The sequence below is a fragment of the Lithobates pipiens genome, unplaced genomic scaffold (assembly GCF_037356315.1).
Source record: "Lithobates pipiens isolate NorthernLeopardFrog02 unplaced genomic scaffold, aLitPip1_a1.2 Scaffold_18, whole genome shotgun sequence".
Taxonomy (NCBI): domain Eukaryota; kingdom Metazoa; phylum Chordata; class Amphibia; order Anura; family Ranidae; genus Lithobates; species Lithobates pipiens.
The window spans coordinates 583,281,801-583,298,117 of NW_027507758.1; the positions used below are offsets into that span (position 1 = coordinate 583,281,801).

Here is a 16,317-nt window from a genome sequence, read left to right on the forward strand (position 1 = left end):
GAAAGCTATAATGCAGTGTATAGGACGTCGTATTTTGCGTCCCGTCGTACGTGCCGTTCACGTCATCGCGCACGGTTTCAGCAAACTGTTCGTTCGTCGTGTGTGGCCATGTCCGTCCATGCTAATTTTGAGCGGACAGTTTGCTGAAACTGTTGGACGGACAAAGTTGGGCGAACAGTCCGCGCGTGTGTACGCGGCCTTGGAGGAACTGGAGAAACCCATAACGACTGTGGAATTGGGGGTAGCCCTGGCGAGCTCGAAACCCAAAAAGGCCCCTGGCCCCGACGGTCTCACCCCAACTTACTACAAAACTTTCTTTGAGACGCTTTCCCAACCTTTGGTCTCGGCCCTTAACTCGATCACGGAAGGTAACACCTTCCCGTTGGACTCTCTGCGCGCTTACATATCTCTTATCCCCAAAGAGGGGAAGGATCCACAGCAGTGTGGGAGTTATCGTCCGATAGCCCTCCTGAACACCGACCTTAAATTGTTCGCTAGGATATTGGCCAATCGGTTACTCCCCCATATACCGGGTCTGATTCATAGAGACCAGGCGGGTTTTGTCCCGCAGCGGGAGCCCCGGGACAACACCATTCGGGTTTTGAACCTAATCCACGCGGCCAGGTCCGCTGCGAGACCCCTTCTCCTGCTGTCCACCGACGCGGAGAAGGCCTTTGACCGCGTGGATTGGACGTTCATACAGGCGTCCCTGGAACACATAGGTCTCCGTCCCTCGATGCTCGGTTGGATCCTCTCCCTCTACTCTCATCCCACGGCTGCGGTTAAGGTGAATGAAACGAGGTCCGGCTTCTTCGATATCCGTAACGGCACTCGACAGGGGTGCCCTCTGTCTCCGCTGATTTTCATACTCTCATTGGAGCCCCTCTTGTGCAGGATTCGGGGTGACCCGAGTATTTCGGGTTTTTATAAATCCTCGGGGCCCCACAAGGTGGCCGCCTTTGCGGATGACTTGATCTTTTTCCTGACAGATCCTCTGCAATCTCTCCCCAATCTCCTTCAGGCCTTGAGGCACTATGGAGCTCTCTCTGGGTTTTCGATCAATCTGACCAAATCGTCCCTCTTGAACATTACCGTGGATGAGGCCGTGGTTCGACGTTTGCGGTCGACTTACCAGTTGCGCTGGGCGGCCCATACTATCCCTTATTTGGGTGTCAACATTAGTGCGGATCTCGCTAACCTGTACCAGGCCAACTTTGCCCCGCTTCTCCTCCGTCTTAAATCCGACCTCCTTCAATGGCATTCGCTTACTTTAACGTGGTTTGGCCGCTGCAATGCCATTAAGATGACCGCATTGCCTAGAATACTGTATCTACTGCAAGCCCTTCCCATCCGTTTGCCTCCGTCTTTTTTCAAGCGAGTTGACTCACTGTTCCGCGGCTTTATTTGGTCACATCAAAAACCGCGTATCAGACTGCAAATCCTCTATCTGACTAAGCAGAGGGGAGGAGTTGGTCTCCCGGACATTAGAACGTACTACAGGGCAGCTCACCTCACCAGACTGGTCGACTGGTATTGCCATGCAGAGGCCAAGCAGTGGGTAGCGATGGAACTGGAGGACTCAGAGGGTATGGCTAGGAGCTGGCCATGGATCGCTACCCCGCTGCCGCGGGGCCTCAATGAACATCCTACTCTTGGTAGTACCTTGCGGGTAGTCAGGGATATGATACGACGTTCCTCAGTCTCCCCGATGCCCTCCCCCATGGTGCCAATTTTGGGTAACCCAGACTTTCTGCCTGGCAGGCAGAACCCCATTTTTGGACGGTTGGCAGCGGCAGGGTGGTCTCATTTTTATGATTTTCTTGGCTCGGACGGGCCGACTTGCAATGGAAGCGGGAATGTCCGCGCTGGATCCCCCACTGGACTTCTGGAGCGGTCTATAACTGCGTAATTTTTTGCGCAGATGTGCAAGGGCGCCTGGCATATCGCGCCCACTCACAGAGCTAGAACGCATTTGCCACCGCAGGGAACCGATCCGTCACTGTTTATCTTTACTCTACTCCTCCCTGATTTCTCCAGTGGATGGGTTCGTCCCCCCCTTTCTTACTAGGTGGGAGGCGGACCTAGGCGTCCACTTTAATGACTCTCAGCGGGAGAAGATACTTTATTTCGCCCAGAGGTCCTCCATTGCCACCAGGATCCAGGAATCCTGCTATAAATTGTTGACTCGATGGTATAGAGTGCCCGTTTCCCTGCATTGTTTTCTCCCACAGGTCCCCAGTACCTGTTGGCGCTGTGGTGTGGAGGAAGGAACGATGCTGCACATTTTTTGGGACTGCCTCAAAATTAAACCTTTTTGGGCGGAGGTGACGGGCACAATTGAGCACCTGACTGGCGTCTCCGTGGGGGGGGGACCCCGCGGCCTGTCTACTGCACCTCTCTAAGCTCTCCGTTAAGAAATACAAGGCCTCTCTTACCATCCATCTTTTGAACGCTGCCAGGGCATGCATTCCCTTGTGCTGGAGGTCGGAGACCCCACCTACTAAATCTCTGTGGTTTGCCAAGGTGAACGACATCAGAAACATGGAAGATCTTACTGCCACTCTGCGTGGGCGGGAGGAGGCCTTCCGGGAGACATGGCGACCATGGCAATACTACATCTACACGGAAGCTTACCTCCGTGAGGTTGCTCTGCATGATTAGTCCTCATAGCGTGAATTACCCTCTGGCCGGGAGGCGCCGCCACTTTCCCTCCCTGTTCCCTCCCCCATCTTTCCCACCCTGCCTTTCCGCTTTCGTTGTCCTCTTTTTTTTTCCCTGAGACACCCCCAGCCCTAGGCCAGCCCATCCAGATTCTTTGCATATCCTGCCCTCTTTACTTTACTAGTTATGACAGTCGGCTGGGCCTAGCTGGTTGTGGGACGACCCCCCTCGACAGGTTTAAGTAAATCCTTCACAGCACTACCCTGGTAGCCCAACTGGTAACAGTGGGTTGCTGGGGATGCGGTCCGATGGCTCCCCTCAGAGTAGTGCACGGTTGACCATGCTGTTTAGTTTCACCCCTATGTTTTTTTTTTTTACTGAGTGCACTACCCGGGGATTGGTTGCATGTTATGTAATATTTGACGATGCTGTTATCTCATTGAATTGTATCTCATTTCCTGTCTCTGTTTTTATTTTATCTTGAATATTGTCATTTTTCTTTGAATTGTGAAACTGTCTCATTTGAAAAAGTAAATAAAGGAATTACAAAAAAAAATAAAAAATTAAATCGTCGCCTATGGGGATTTTTAAGTAGCGACGTTTGGCGCCATTCCACGAGCCTGTGCAATTTTGAAGAGTGACATGTTAGGTATCGATTTACTCGGTGTAACTTCATCTTTCACATTATGCAAAAATTGGGCTAACTTTACTGTGTTTTTTTTTTTTAAGCACAAAACAGTTTTTTTTTCCAAAAAAAAGCATTCGAAAAATTGCTGCGCAAATACCGTGCTAGATAAAAAGTTGCAACGACCACCATTGTATTCTCCAGGGTGTTTGCTAAAAAAACATATATAATGTTTTGGGATTCGATGTAATTTTCTAGCAAATAAATGATGATTTTTACATGTAGGAGAGAAATGTCAGAATTGGCCTGGGTGCTCCAGAACGCCTGATGGCGCTCCCTGCATGTTGGGCCTCTGTATGTGGCCGCACTGTGTAAAAGTCTCACACATGTGGTATCGCCGTACACGGGAGTAATAGCAGAATGTGTTTTGGGGTGTAATTTGTGGTATGCATATGCTGTGTGAGAAATAAACTGATAATATGACAATTTTGTGAAAAAAAAAAAAAAAAGTAAAAAAAATCTTGATTTTGCAAAGAATTGTGGGAAAAAATTACAACTTCAAAAAACTCATCATGCCTCTTACTAAATACCTTGGAATGTCTTCTTTCCAAAAATGGGTCATTTGGGGGGTATTTGTACTTTTCTGGCATGTTAGGGTCTCAAGAATTGAAATAGGCCGTCAGTACTTCAGGTGTGATCAATTTTCAGATATTGGCACCATAGCTTGTGGACTCTATAACTTTCACAAAGACCAAATAATATCCACCAATTTGTACTTATTTTTACCAAAGATATGTAGTAGTATGAATTTTGGCCAAAATTTATGAAGAAAAAATTACTAATCTGCTAAATTTTATAACAGAAATGAAGAAAAATTCATTTTTTTACAGAATTTTCTGTATTTTTTCTTTTATAGCACAAAAAATAAAAAACCCAGCGGTGATTAAATACCACCAAAAGAAAGCTCCATTTGTGTGAAAAAAAGGACAAAAATTTCATATAGGTCCAGTGTTGCATGACTGAGTAATTGTCATTCAAAATGTGAGAGCACCGAAAGCTGAAAATTGGTCTGGTTATTAAGGGTGTTTAAGTGCCCAGTGGTCAAGTGGTTAAAAAATCCAGTCCATATAGCAAGTCCTTAGGTATATTCAACGGCACCAAAAGTATTCTGATAGACTCAACTCAGAGAGGAAGTGGTTAAAACATATTCATGTAGAAAGGAAAGGATATGGGCTCCCAGAACTCTCATCTCTACTTTAAAGCGGAGGTCCACCCTAAAGTGGACCTTCCGCTCATTGGAATCCTCCCCCCCTCCGGCGCCACAATTAGCACCTTTTAGGGGGGTGCAGGTACCTGTACAGTACAGGTATCTGCACCCACTTCCGGCATAGCTATCTGCGGAAAGGGGCGTAGATTCTGCAGAATCTACGCCCCTTTCCGAAAGTCCCCCGCTGCCTGCTGGGAAACACACAGATCCCAGAGGCAGCGGGTCCATCCTTATTGCGCAGCGCGACTCGCGCATGCGCAGTAGGGAACCGGGAAATGAAGCCGAAAGGCTCCACTTCCTGATTCCCATACCCAAGATGGCGTCGGCAGCACCCGAGAGACGATCTAGAGATCGGCTCCGGGTGCCGACATCGCGGGGCGGGTAAGTGTCCTTATTTTAAAAGTCAGCAGCTGCAGTATTTGTAGCTGCTGGCTTTAAAAAAAAAAAAAAAAACGGCGGAACTCCCGGCGGACTCCCGCTTTAAGGAAAAAAGGCACATCAAACAGAATAGGCAGCCTCCATTCTCTCTTTAACCAGCAGGGGGTCCTCAACAGTAAAAATTTCCCCAGTTATGAACATCCACCACGGGCCACCAGAGGGCCATTCATTCCTGTAATAGTTGTACTATGGTATAAGCAGCGGTGTCCATAAACAAATGTCACTCCATATATTCACATAAAAGAGAAGGGAAGGCTCCAATAGTGCAGTATTGTTAAAAACGAGCGGTTTATTAGATAAACGAACGAATAAGACTCTCACATTTAGAAGTAAATCAAACAGCACACAAAAAAAATGGTGTCCTGGCGTCTTCCGCCAGTCTTACGTCACTTCCGGTATTCCGGTATTGCGACGGCCAGGGAGTGAGAAGGAAAGTCGAGGCCTTCATATGACGTACCTTGGGCCGCCAAGTGGTTAATAAAGGAATTGTCAAAAACTTTTGCTTTTTGACACTTTGTTTGGTGAATGGGTAGGGGTACAATGTACCTGATACCCATTCACATAGGGGGGCTGGGATCTGGGGGCCCACTTGTTGGAGGGGACTTCCAGATTTCGATAATCCCCCCCGCCCACAGAGCCCCACAACCACTGGGCAAGGGTTGTGGGGATGAAGCCCTTGTCCCCATCAACATGGGGCTAAGGTGCTTTGGGGGGGACCCCAAAGCACCCTTCCCATGTTGAGGGCATGTGGCCTGTGGCCTGGTATAATTCAGCCGGTCCTTCAGGCTGCATGCTCGGATAAGGGTCTGGTATGGATTTTGGGGGGGTCCCACGCTGTTTTTTTTTTTTTTATTTTGGCGTGGAGTTCCCCTTAATATCCATACCAGACCCAAAAGGGCCTGGTGTGGAGTGGGTATGTCCCAGCGTCAATGTCTACATATTTTGTTCCTATACACCGGAACTTTGTTAGGTGTCCTGACGAAGTTCCGGTGTATAGGAATGAAACATGTAGACATTGACGCTGGGACATGCACCCCCCTCTATTAGCCTAGCCACCATGAATTTCAGGGACTTTAACCTGACTTTTTGATGCACTGACTGGAAATTTCATCTGACCACCTCTTTGGATTCAAGAGAGCAGCCGTCTCTGATTGCACTGGAGCACACCAGCTGATCGGCACAGACATGAGTATCCCAGCCAAGATCACTTGCAGGAGAACCATATATCCTGGGAGTATACTGAACAGCTTTCTCACTCATTCATTTGTGGGAGAATGAACGGTGATCTGTGAGGTCTGTGAGTACACTGAGCATATTGAAGGTTTGAGTTTTGTTACATTTGTGATAGATTAGAATTACCTGCATGCTCTGGGAATCCCTTTATGCTGACATGTATCATCAGACTTGACACTGTGGCAACCTCTCAAGCACGGTGTACAGATAATTGACCTTATACGCTTATTCCTTGCTTCAATCATCTCCGCATTTCAGTTTTCCCTCCTTCTATATTTCCACATGGATAGCCTGCTTCAGGCAATAGCATTCGGGACTGACCAGTTATTTGGTTGAACCTTTCCTGTGTTACCATTGTTTATCAGCTGGATATCGGGTGAGCTGACATCGATTCAATATTGGAGTGTCTATTCCATTTTTTTTTTTTTGATCAGCCCCATTTTTTCACATGACTGACCTATGACAGTGCAGATTTCCTTGAGGGTTTAGTAGAGTGTGGACATATATTCAGTGTATCCCCATTCCATTACGGGGTAGTGTGTTATATGCCCCATTTACAAAGTTGATCACTGCCCCATTTTAGGATTGAGTCCTGGGGGTCCTTGATAGGTTGGCTTAGAGCCATATTTAAAAAGAGGGGGTGTTTGTATTGGGTAGGGTGGGTCTAGCCCCCTGTGGGGATTGTGTCCCCCACCCCTCGGTCTCTTTTACAAGGGGTGGTGTATCATTGTCCCATACAGGGTGCAGTACTTAGGGGCTGTTTTAGAGGGAAGGGATAGAATTTTGAGGGGGGGTTTAGACATGTGGGGGCCCTGGGGTTTGTGCTAGAAATGTTTAGTATAACTTTTGATGCAATAAATTATGTAGTTAACTCTATAGGGTGTGTAGAATCCTTTGTTTTTTGTTTTATATCCTTGTCTATTATATTTTGTATATAACCCTGTGAGTACTACACACAGGTATTAGGTGGGATTTTTGTACATTTCTGTATATTGGCTCATAGGAAAGCCGCAAAGCTTACTTTTCTGGATGCTGTAGCTCCTGGCTTGTTAATACCATTGGAAGTTCCATTGCTGACATTCATTTCAATAGACTCCTCTAGACCTCGGGGGCCATTTAAACGCTTCTGTGAAGAAACAGAAAATAATGATGATATAACTATTTCCCATAGGGGTTCCAACCTCAAATATGATTTAATAACATAGTTGTCCTTACATCCATACATTAGATGTATGTAGGGCTCAAAATTTTAAGTCCTGAGCTACTAGCCAGGCCTTAAAGGTTACTCCCCACCAATTGCCCCACCCAACCCCTGCCCCACCCCTAAACACACCCTCATAAATGATCTCATCATTTATGAGGGAAAGGACAGATAGCTAAACCCCCATGGATGCCATACCTACATGGGAACAAGTGGCAAAATTGTCTGGCAGATGATCGAACCATTGCTTGGGAAAGGTTACCACCTATACGTAGACAATTTCTACACGAGTTTCCCACTTTTTTCGCCATTTGTACCAAAAGAAGACTGTTGCCTGTGGAACAGCACGGACCAACCGCAAAGGCTTCCCACAGAGATTGGTCACCAAGAAATTGAAATGGGGTGAAATGGCCAGTATGCAGACTGAAGAGGTACTGGTGCTGAAGAAAAAAAAAAAAAGATGTCTACATCCTTTCCACAATGCATGATGGCACCTTTGTGGAACTGCAGAGAAGAAAAGGCCCCATCCAGAAGCCAAAATGTGTGCATGAGTATAACCTATACATGGGGGGTTGGATATGAACGACCAGATGATGCAACCCTACTTGGCTACCAGGAAATCACTGTTTTGGTACAAGAAAGTGGCCATTTATTTGATGCAAATAGCCCTGTTCAATTCGCATATTATTTTTTTCTAAGTGCACCCAAAGTTCCCTAACCTATCTGAAATTCCAGGAAGACGTTATCACAGCCCTTCTCTATCCCCATGGCCAAGCCACTCAACTAATTTGCTCTGATGCATCAGCCAGACTCCATGAAAGGCACTTTCCCGAAATCCTCCTTCTTACCCAAACAGGTTACAACCCCCAAATATATGTTGTGTGTGTTCAAGTAGAGGAATTCGCCGTGACACCCGATACTACTGTCTATTGAAGGAGCAGCTGCTCCGAGTGCGTAGCCTATCCGCTCATCCAGCACCAGCTTGTCTCCTTGTTGGAAGCCCCCCCTGGAAGTGTTCCATGCTGGCCCCAGCGTCTTCCTGACGCCCCCTACAATAAAAAAAACACATAACGTCATACATAACACCTACACTGCCCCCTAGTGGTTAATGTATTCACTGCCAGTGTCATTTACACAGGAATCAGTGCATTTAAATAGCACTGATTGCTGTATAAATGACAATGGTTCCAAAAATGTCCGATGTGTCCGCCATAATGTCGCAGTCACAATAAAAAAAAAAAAACTGATCGCCGCCATTACTAGTAAAAAAAAAATATCAATAAACATGCTATAAAACTATCCCCTATTTTGTAAAGGCTATAACTTTTGCGCAAGCCAATCAATAATCGCTAATTGTGATTTTGTTTTACCAAAAATATGTAGAAGAATACGCATCAGCCTAAACTGAGGAACATTTTTTATATATATATATTTTTTGAGGATATTTATTATAGCAAAAAGTAAAAAATATTGAATTTCTTTCGAAACTGTCGCTCTATTTTTGTTTATAGCGCAGAAAATAAAAACCGCAGAGGTGATCAAATACCACCAAAAGAAAGCGCTATTTGTGGGGAAAAAAGGATGCCAATTTTGTTTCGGAGCCACGTCGCACGACCACGCAATTGTCAGTTAAAGCGTCGAAGTGCCGAATCGCAAAAACGGGCTTGGTCCTTTGGCTGCAAATTGATCCGGGGCTTAAGTGGTTGAAAAAAAAATAGTGTTTTTTCATCATGTGCTATCATTTTTAAATTTTGTAATTTTAAAAAATAGGACATCTGTAAAAATGCTTATAAACGAAATCGCGGAAAAATGCCGGTACCGTGTTTTGCGTCGGAAACTTCTGCATCTGAACTAATTTTTTTGCCTTCAAAGAAAAGCCTATATACGCAACTGCCTAAAAACAACGTTAAACGAACCTTTGTACATATACACATAAGATAACATTGCAGGAGTTCGGGGGCAGCTGAAAAAAGTAGCCAACTGCCTCTGAACATCTGTTTACCAACAGCACTGTACATGAGGCCTAAGTGTTAATCTCCCTAAGCATGCAAATTTAGACATGAAGGTTATTGTTACTATCGGTGGTCTAATCAGTAGGTTCCTGTGCCTATGGAGAAGCTTTTTATGGAAAGCATAAACAGCAGTGAGTTTTCAAAAATGCTCCCATGGCTAAACAACTTCCCAAATGGATCAAGCACATATTTAAAGTTTTGATATCAGTTTTTACCTGCCCACCTATTTGAGTCAGGATTGTTTTGAACCGATGATTTCAAATCTGTGACTGCTTTACCAGATGTTGTTCAGAGTAAACTGAGCAAAGATATTAATGAGCACAATAGACATGTGCAATTTGTTTTCGCCTGAATACAAATTCCGACTTTATTTTCTCTTTAGGACCCTTTCACACTGGGGTGCTTTGCAACCGCTACATCGCTAAAAATACGGCTGCAAAGCACCACGAAACAGCCGCTGCTGTCTCTCCAGTGTGAAAGACCAAGGGCTTTCACACTGGAGCGGTGCGCTTGCAGGACGGTCCAAAAAATCCTGCAAGTCGCATCTTTGGAGCGCTGTAGGAGCGCTGTATTTACTGCTCCTAAAGTGCCCCTTCCTATAGAAAACAATGGGGCAGCGCTGCAAACCCTTTTTGGTGGTTAAAACCGCCCCGCTAGCGGCCGAATAGCGGCGCGAAAACAACGGTAAAGCACCGCTAAATATAGCGGCACTTTACCGCCAACGCCCACGACGCTCCAGTGTGAAAGTAGCCTTATTCAGAGATTCGGATGTATCCGAATCTCCAAATGAAATAATAACAAATAGTAATGAATTTCGCTGAAATCTGTTAAAGTTTGTTTATTTGTTTTCGAATGAATTCCAAATTTTCAGAACGATTAGGATTCGGATCAGTCGTAAAATGATCAACCGATTAGAATTTTGTGTAAAGAATAGCTGGTTAAGCAGTGGCCCGAGAAGCCGGCCGCCACATCGTTAACCACTTTGCGCCGGTAGGACGTCCAGGGACGGCCTCGGCTTTCGGTGGTTATATCTGAATGATGCCTGAGGCCACAGACATCATTCAGATATCGGTGTTTTCAGCCGGCAATTCCCTGCACCATAAGAATGATCATAGCGGCTGTTCCACCGCTTGATCGTTCTTACGGGAGGCGGGAGTGGACTCCCCCCCCGCCGCCCTCCGGTGCTTCTACCCACTCACCGCTTCCATCGGTGAGTCGGTCACAGGATCCAACGGCCCCCAGATAATACCATAGGAGATTTCCGGCAGACCAGATCGTCCCCGGGGTCTCTATGATTGTTCGGAGGCTGGGCGTGATGTTATGACGTCACGCCCGGCCTCTGCATTCAAAATAACGGCGCCGATTTGGCTAGGAAGCCAGGATCGTTTTTTTTTATTTTTTTTTATTTTAGGCTTCCCAGCCTAGAGGTGAGATATGGGGTCTTATTGACCCCACATCTCACTGTAAATAGGTCTGATCGTGCCATATTCCTATTACAAGGGATGTTTACATTCCTTGTAATAGGAATAAAAGTAATCAATTTTTTATTTTTTTTTAAGTGTCAAACTAAAAAAATAAAAGTAAAATTAACAAAAAAAATAAAAATAAAAAAATAAAGCGCCCCTGTCCCCGTGAGCTTGTACGCAGAAGCGAGCGCATACGTAACTCCCGCCCACATATGAAAACGGTGTGCAAACCACATGTGAGGTATCGCCACGAACGTTAGAGCGAGAGCAATAATTCTAGCACTAGACCTCCTCTGTAACGCAAAACATGTAACCAGTAAAAATGTTCAAAGCGTCACCCATGGGTATTTTTAAATACCAAAGTTTGGCACCATTCCACAAACGTGTGCAATTTTGAAGCGTGACATGTTGGGTATCTATTTACTCAGCGTATCTTCATCTATCACATTATGCAACAAAATTGGGCTAACTTTACTGTTTTATTTTTTTTGAAGCATGAAACTTTTTTTTTTCTGAAAAAAACGCGTTAAAAAATTGCTGCGCAAATACCGTGCGAGATAAAAAGTTGCAACAACCGCCATTGTATTCTCTAGGGTCTTCGCTAAAAAAAAACATATATAATGTTTGGGGGTGCTATGTAATTTTCTAGCAAAAAAAATGATGAATTGTACATGTAGGAGAGAAATGTCATAATTGGCCTGGATGGGAAGTGGTTAACAAACGATGACTCATCAGCTGTCATAGGGCTTTTCCACTGACAGCTGAAATGTACAACATTTCTTAAAAAACGGTCCTTCAAGAGGTCTGGTATGGATTTTAAGGGGAACCTTATGCCAAAAAAAAAATTGTGGGCCCCCCAAAACAATCCACACCAGACCCTTACCTGAACATGCAGGTCATGCAAAGGGGGGAGTGAGCGAGTACCCCCCTCCTGAACCATACCAGCCCACATGCAGCACTATCTACCTATATCTTTACATATAAAAGTACTTCTCTATAGCAGTCTACACATATCTTTACATATAAAAGTTTTTTCGTATAGCAGTCTACACATATCGTATTTATTGGTGTACAACACGCGCCCGTGTATAACACGCACCCCAAGTTTAGGAGGAAATTTTAAGGAAAAAAAACGTATAGGAGGGGCGTTTAAGGAAAAAAAACTTACATTAAAATTCCCATCAATGCAGCCTTGCCCATCATTATAGCCTTGCCCGGCGCCCTTGCAGCATTTGCCTGATTTAAGTTTGGGGCCGATTTCCGCTGACTGTGAGCGGACAGGAGCGAGCGAAGCCAAGATACAGAAAGCCGAGCGTACTTTGGCTTTACTCGGCTCTGCTCACAGTCCCGCTCATCTCCACTGATTGCGAGAGGAAAGGAGCGAGCGCCGCCGACATACAGAAAGCCGAGTGTACTTCGGCTAGACTCGGCTCTGCTCACAATCAGTGGCAGGACTGCGAGAGGAGCCGAGACTAGCCGAAGTACATTTGGCTTTCTGTATGTCAGCGGCGCTCACTCCTCTCGCAATCACTGGAGGTGGACGGGACTGCGAGAGGCCGAGTAAAGCCGAGTGTACTTTGGCTTTCTGCATGTCAGCTCTGCTCACTTGTTTCCTTAAAATCAGCGGGGGATCAGCGAGGATCGGCGTATAACATGCAGCCACGATTTCCCCCTGATTTTAACCCTTTCCCGCCGAGCGTACGCACATCTGCGTACTCGGCTTCCGGGGGTTATACCGGGATGATGCCCGCAGCTGCAGGCATCATCCCGGTACCGTTTTTTACAGCAGGCGATTGGCTATCCAGGCATAACAACCGATGCGGCTAAAAGCCGCTCGGCTGTTATGCCGGAGGAGCGGGAGGGGACGTCCCCCCCTCCCGCCGCCTCTCGCCGCTGTTACTGGTGCTCCCGCTCGATCGGGAGCACCGATTAGAGATCCGTCGGCTCTGGCTGCTGGGGAGGAACTGGAACGAAGCCGTAATCGGCTTCGTTCCAGTCTCCTCATCGTAAACACGGAAGCGACGTCATGACGTCACTTCCCGTTTACTCGGCTGCCAATGGCGCCGGTTTTAAAAAAATATCCGGTATTCAGAATCGCCGTTTTCGGCGATCTGAATACATTGAAGTGTAAAGGAGGGGTGGGGGGTCTTTTAGACCCCCGATCCCTCCATAAAGAGTACCTGTCACTACCTATTACTGTCACAAGGGATGTTTACATTCCTTGTGACAGCAATAAAAGTGATCAAATTTTTTTTTTTTTTTTTTTAAACAATTTAGTCATTTAAAAATAAATAAAATAAATAAAAAAATAAAAAAAAAATTTTCAAAGCGCCCGCCGTCCCCGCGAGCTCGCGAAGCAAAGAAAACGCATACGGAAGTCGCGCCCGCGTATGTAAACGGTGTTCAAATCACACATGTGAGGTATCGCCGCGATCGTCAGAGCGAGAGCAATAATTCTAGCAGTAGACCTCCTCTGTAACGCTAACCTGGTAACCGTAAAAAATTTTTCAAGCGTCGCCTATTGAGATTTTTAGGTACCGTACTTTGTCGTCAATCTACAAGTGCGCGCAATTATAAAGTGTGACATGTTTGGTATCTATTTACTCGGCGTAACATTATCTTTCACATTTCGCAAAAAAATTGGGCTAATTTTACTGTTTTTTTTTTTTTTTATTCATGAAAGTGTCCCTTTTCCCAAAAAGTTGCGTTTAAAACACCACTGCGCAAATACCGTGTGACATAAAATATTGCAACAATCGCCGTTTTATTCTCTAGAGCCTCTGCTAAAAAAATATATATAATGTTTGGGGGTTCCAAGTAATTTTCTAGCAAAAAATATGGATTTTAACTTGTAAACACCAAATTCCAAAAATAGGCTTAGTCATGAAAGGGTTAAGGGGAAAAATGTGCGTGTTATACGCCGGTAAATACGTTATCTTTACATATAAAAGTACTTCTCTATAGCAGTCTACATAAATCTTCACATATAAAAGTACTTCTCTATAGCGCTCCACACATCTAAAATGCCATCAGGCTGCAGAGTGTATGTAGAGGATGGTGGCACTGGATAGGTATCTTCACCCACCATCTCCTCAATGTTGGGTGATGTAGGCTTCTCCATGTGTCTGGTTCTCTTCTCGGCTCCTGGTAATGATATCTTGTAACAAGCAAGCTAAAAAGGCTAAATGAAGGTATTCGCACATCACCAGATGAAAGTTATTGCTTCTCTGAACTCTCTGGAGCGAGCCGGTGTTTGTCATAAGGATCAGGCTATAAGACGTGACGTATGAGAGACCATAGAAGGACTTCCCTTCCTCCTGAATCGTACAGCGCTTGGCTTTTATATTACAATTCAAGTTTCAGTTTCATTGTTTGCTCTGGTTTGCAATCTGATCATTGCAGTAAGTAGAAGCTCTGCCTGGTCAGTGAAAAGTGAGTGCCCAGGCTGGCATATAAGGGTTCAGTAAAATTTACCAAAAGATCCCATGGAAGAAACTTCTCCAATCAATATGTTGTATGTGGTATAAAACCCAGCAGCTCAGTCTCTTGCTGTAGAAGCACTATAGAAGAAAATACCAACACATTGATTTCAATAGGGTTTTATTGTTTAGTTTTTGAAGCATGCGATTATAGCCTGAGGCTCTAATATGCTTAAAAAAGGGTGGGCTTGGGGCCCACTTGTATGACAATAGCAAATTAATATTCAGTATTGTCTTCCTGCAACAATATTGGCCAGTAGAAGAAGCAGGGAGAAGCCGCCCATGTCGCTGTGGAGTAGAAGCAGGGAGAAAGCTGCCCATGCCACCTGTGAAGCCGCTCGTGAATCCACCCATGAAGCCGTCCATGATGTCTCCATGTAGTAGGAGCAGGGAGGAAGCTGCCCATGCCACACGTGGAGCCACTCGTGAAACCGCCCGTGAAGCCGACCGTGAAACCTCTGTGTAGTAGAAGCAGGGAGGAACCCGCCAACTGAGAGGGGGTTGGCGGTGGCTACGGGTGGGGACCGGCTAGGAGGTTTGCTCGCCCCCCACCCCAAAAAAATGGAGCACCAGCTGCCACTGATGCTGATACCTGTGGAATGCGTTCGTTGACTTTTCTTTGATTGCTTGTCACAATGTGGTTGATTTACTAAAACTGAAGAGTGCAAAATCTGGAGCAGCTGGTAAGCCAATCGGCTCCTAACTGCAGCTTGTTAAATTACGCTTTGACAATAAAACTTAGAAGCTGATTGGTTTCTTTGTAGAGATTCACCAGATTTTGCATTTTACAGTTAAAATAAATCTCCCCCAAGATGTCATTACCAGGAGAGGAGACGAGAGCCAGGCACATAAAAGAGCCCACATGATCCCAAAAGAGGTACCAAGGAGACTGTGGGTAGGGGGTGTAGACAGGACAGTCTTTAATATAGATTGGACCCCGGCAAAAATTTTCTTGCCCCCCCCCCCATGCAATTTTTCTCTCCACCTGCTCTGAGACATATGATAAATAGCAGCTAGACTGTATCAGTTTACTGTATCAGATCAGGCAGCAATTGCGATTGGTTGCCAGTGGTTACAGAATATCATTACTGCTTAATGACTGGTTGCTAGAGGTTACAGCACACATTACGGCTCACTGATTAGTTGCTAGAGGTTACAGCAAAGAATTTCTGCTTGTTAATTGGTTACTAGAGATTACTGTTAAGTAATACTGCTCACTGATTGGTTTCTAGAGGTTACAGTACATCATCTCCTCACAGCAGGGGAGCATGATACACATATGAATGCCACCTTTATTTACATATCAATGCTGCCAGCCGTATCTATTTATTTAGTAATGTTGCCAATATTTACATATGAATGCCGGTTATTTACATGTAAACACAGGGTCTGCAGGCAAGTCACCTGTACGCAATAGGCCAGAGCTGGGCAGCATTAGTACCAGAACTTCACACTGAGATATCAGGACACAGTACAGGACTAAAACTTCAAGAGACAAGGGAATTTACACTGGGATAGTTGGCAAGTATGAGGCAGCTGCTTTGGGCCCCACAACAATGACAGGGCCCAGGGCAGCTGCCCCTTTTGCCCTGCCTTAAAGTGGTTGTATACTCTTTTTTTTTTTACTTTTACCTACAGGAAAGCCTATAATAAGGCTTACCTGTAAGTAAAAAAAATATCTCCTAAACCTGTACGGTTTAAGAGATATTCCCCTCGGTATGCGCCGCTGACTGCAGCGGCGCATGCGCACAAGGGAATTCTCGGCTGAAAGTCCGGGAGTGGCCGACCGGCCGGGATGAAATCTCCCGCGCGCATGCGCAGGAGTGACGATATCGCGGCTCCGGCCACTCACAGCGCCGGAGCCGCGATACCCGGAAGAAACGCAGAGGGAGCATGTCAGCTCCCTCGGCGTGGATTGGGCCAGATGTCGGGGCC

At 45.7% G+C, this 16,317-nt stretch overlaps 1 protein-coding gene across 1 annotated transcript in view; it reads right to left on the reverse strand.

Annotated features, from left to right (window-relative positions):
• Positions 1-14,168, reverse strand: part of LOC143989108 (C-type lectin domain family 2 member H-like) — a 30,076-nt gene extending 15,908 nt beyond the window's left edge. The window contains exons 1-2 of the mRNA XM_077489126.1: positions 13,989-14,168; positions 7,246-7,350 (exon numbers count right to left, since the gene is read on the reverse strand). Coding sequence (XP_077345252.1) covers positions 7,246-7,350; positions 13,989-14,024 — 141 coding nt within the window. The 5' untranslated portion in view covers positions 14,025-14,168. The remainder of the gene's footprint in view (positions 1-7,245; positions 7,351-13,988) is intronic.
• Between the last annotated feature and the right edge of the window lie 2,149 nt (positions 14,169-16,317).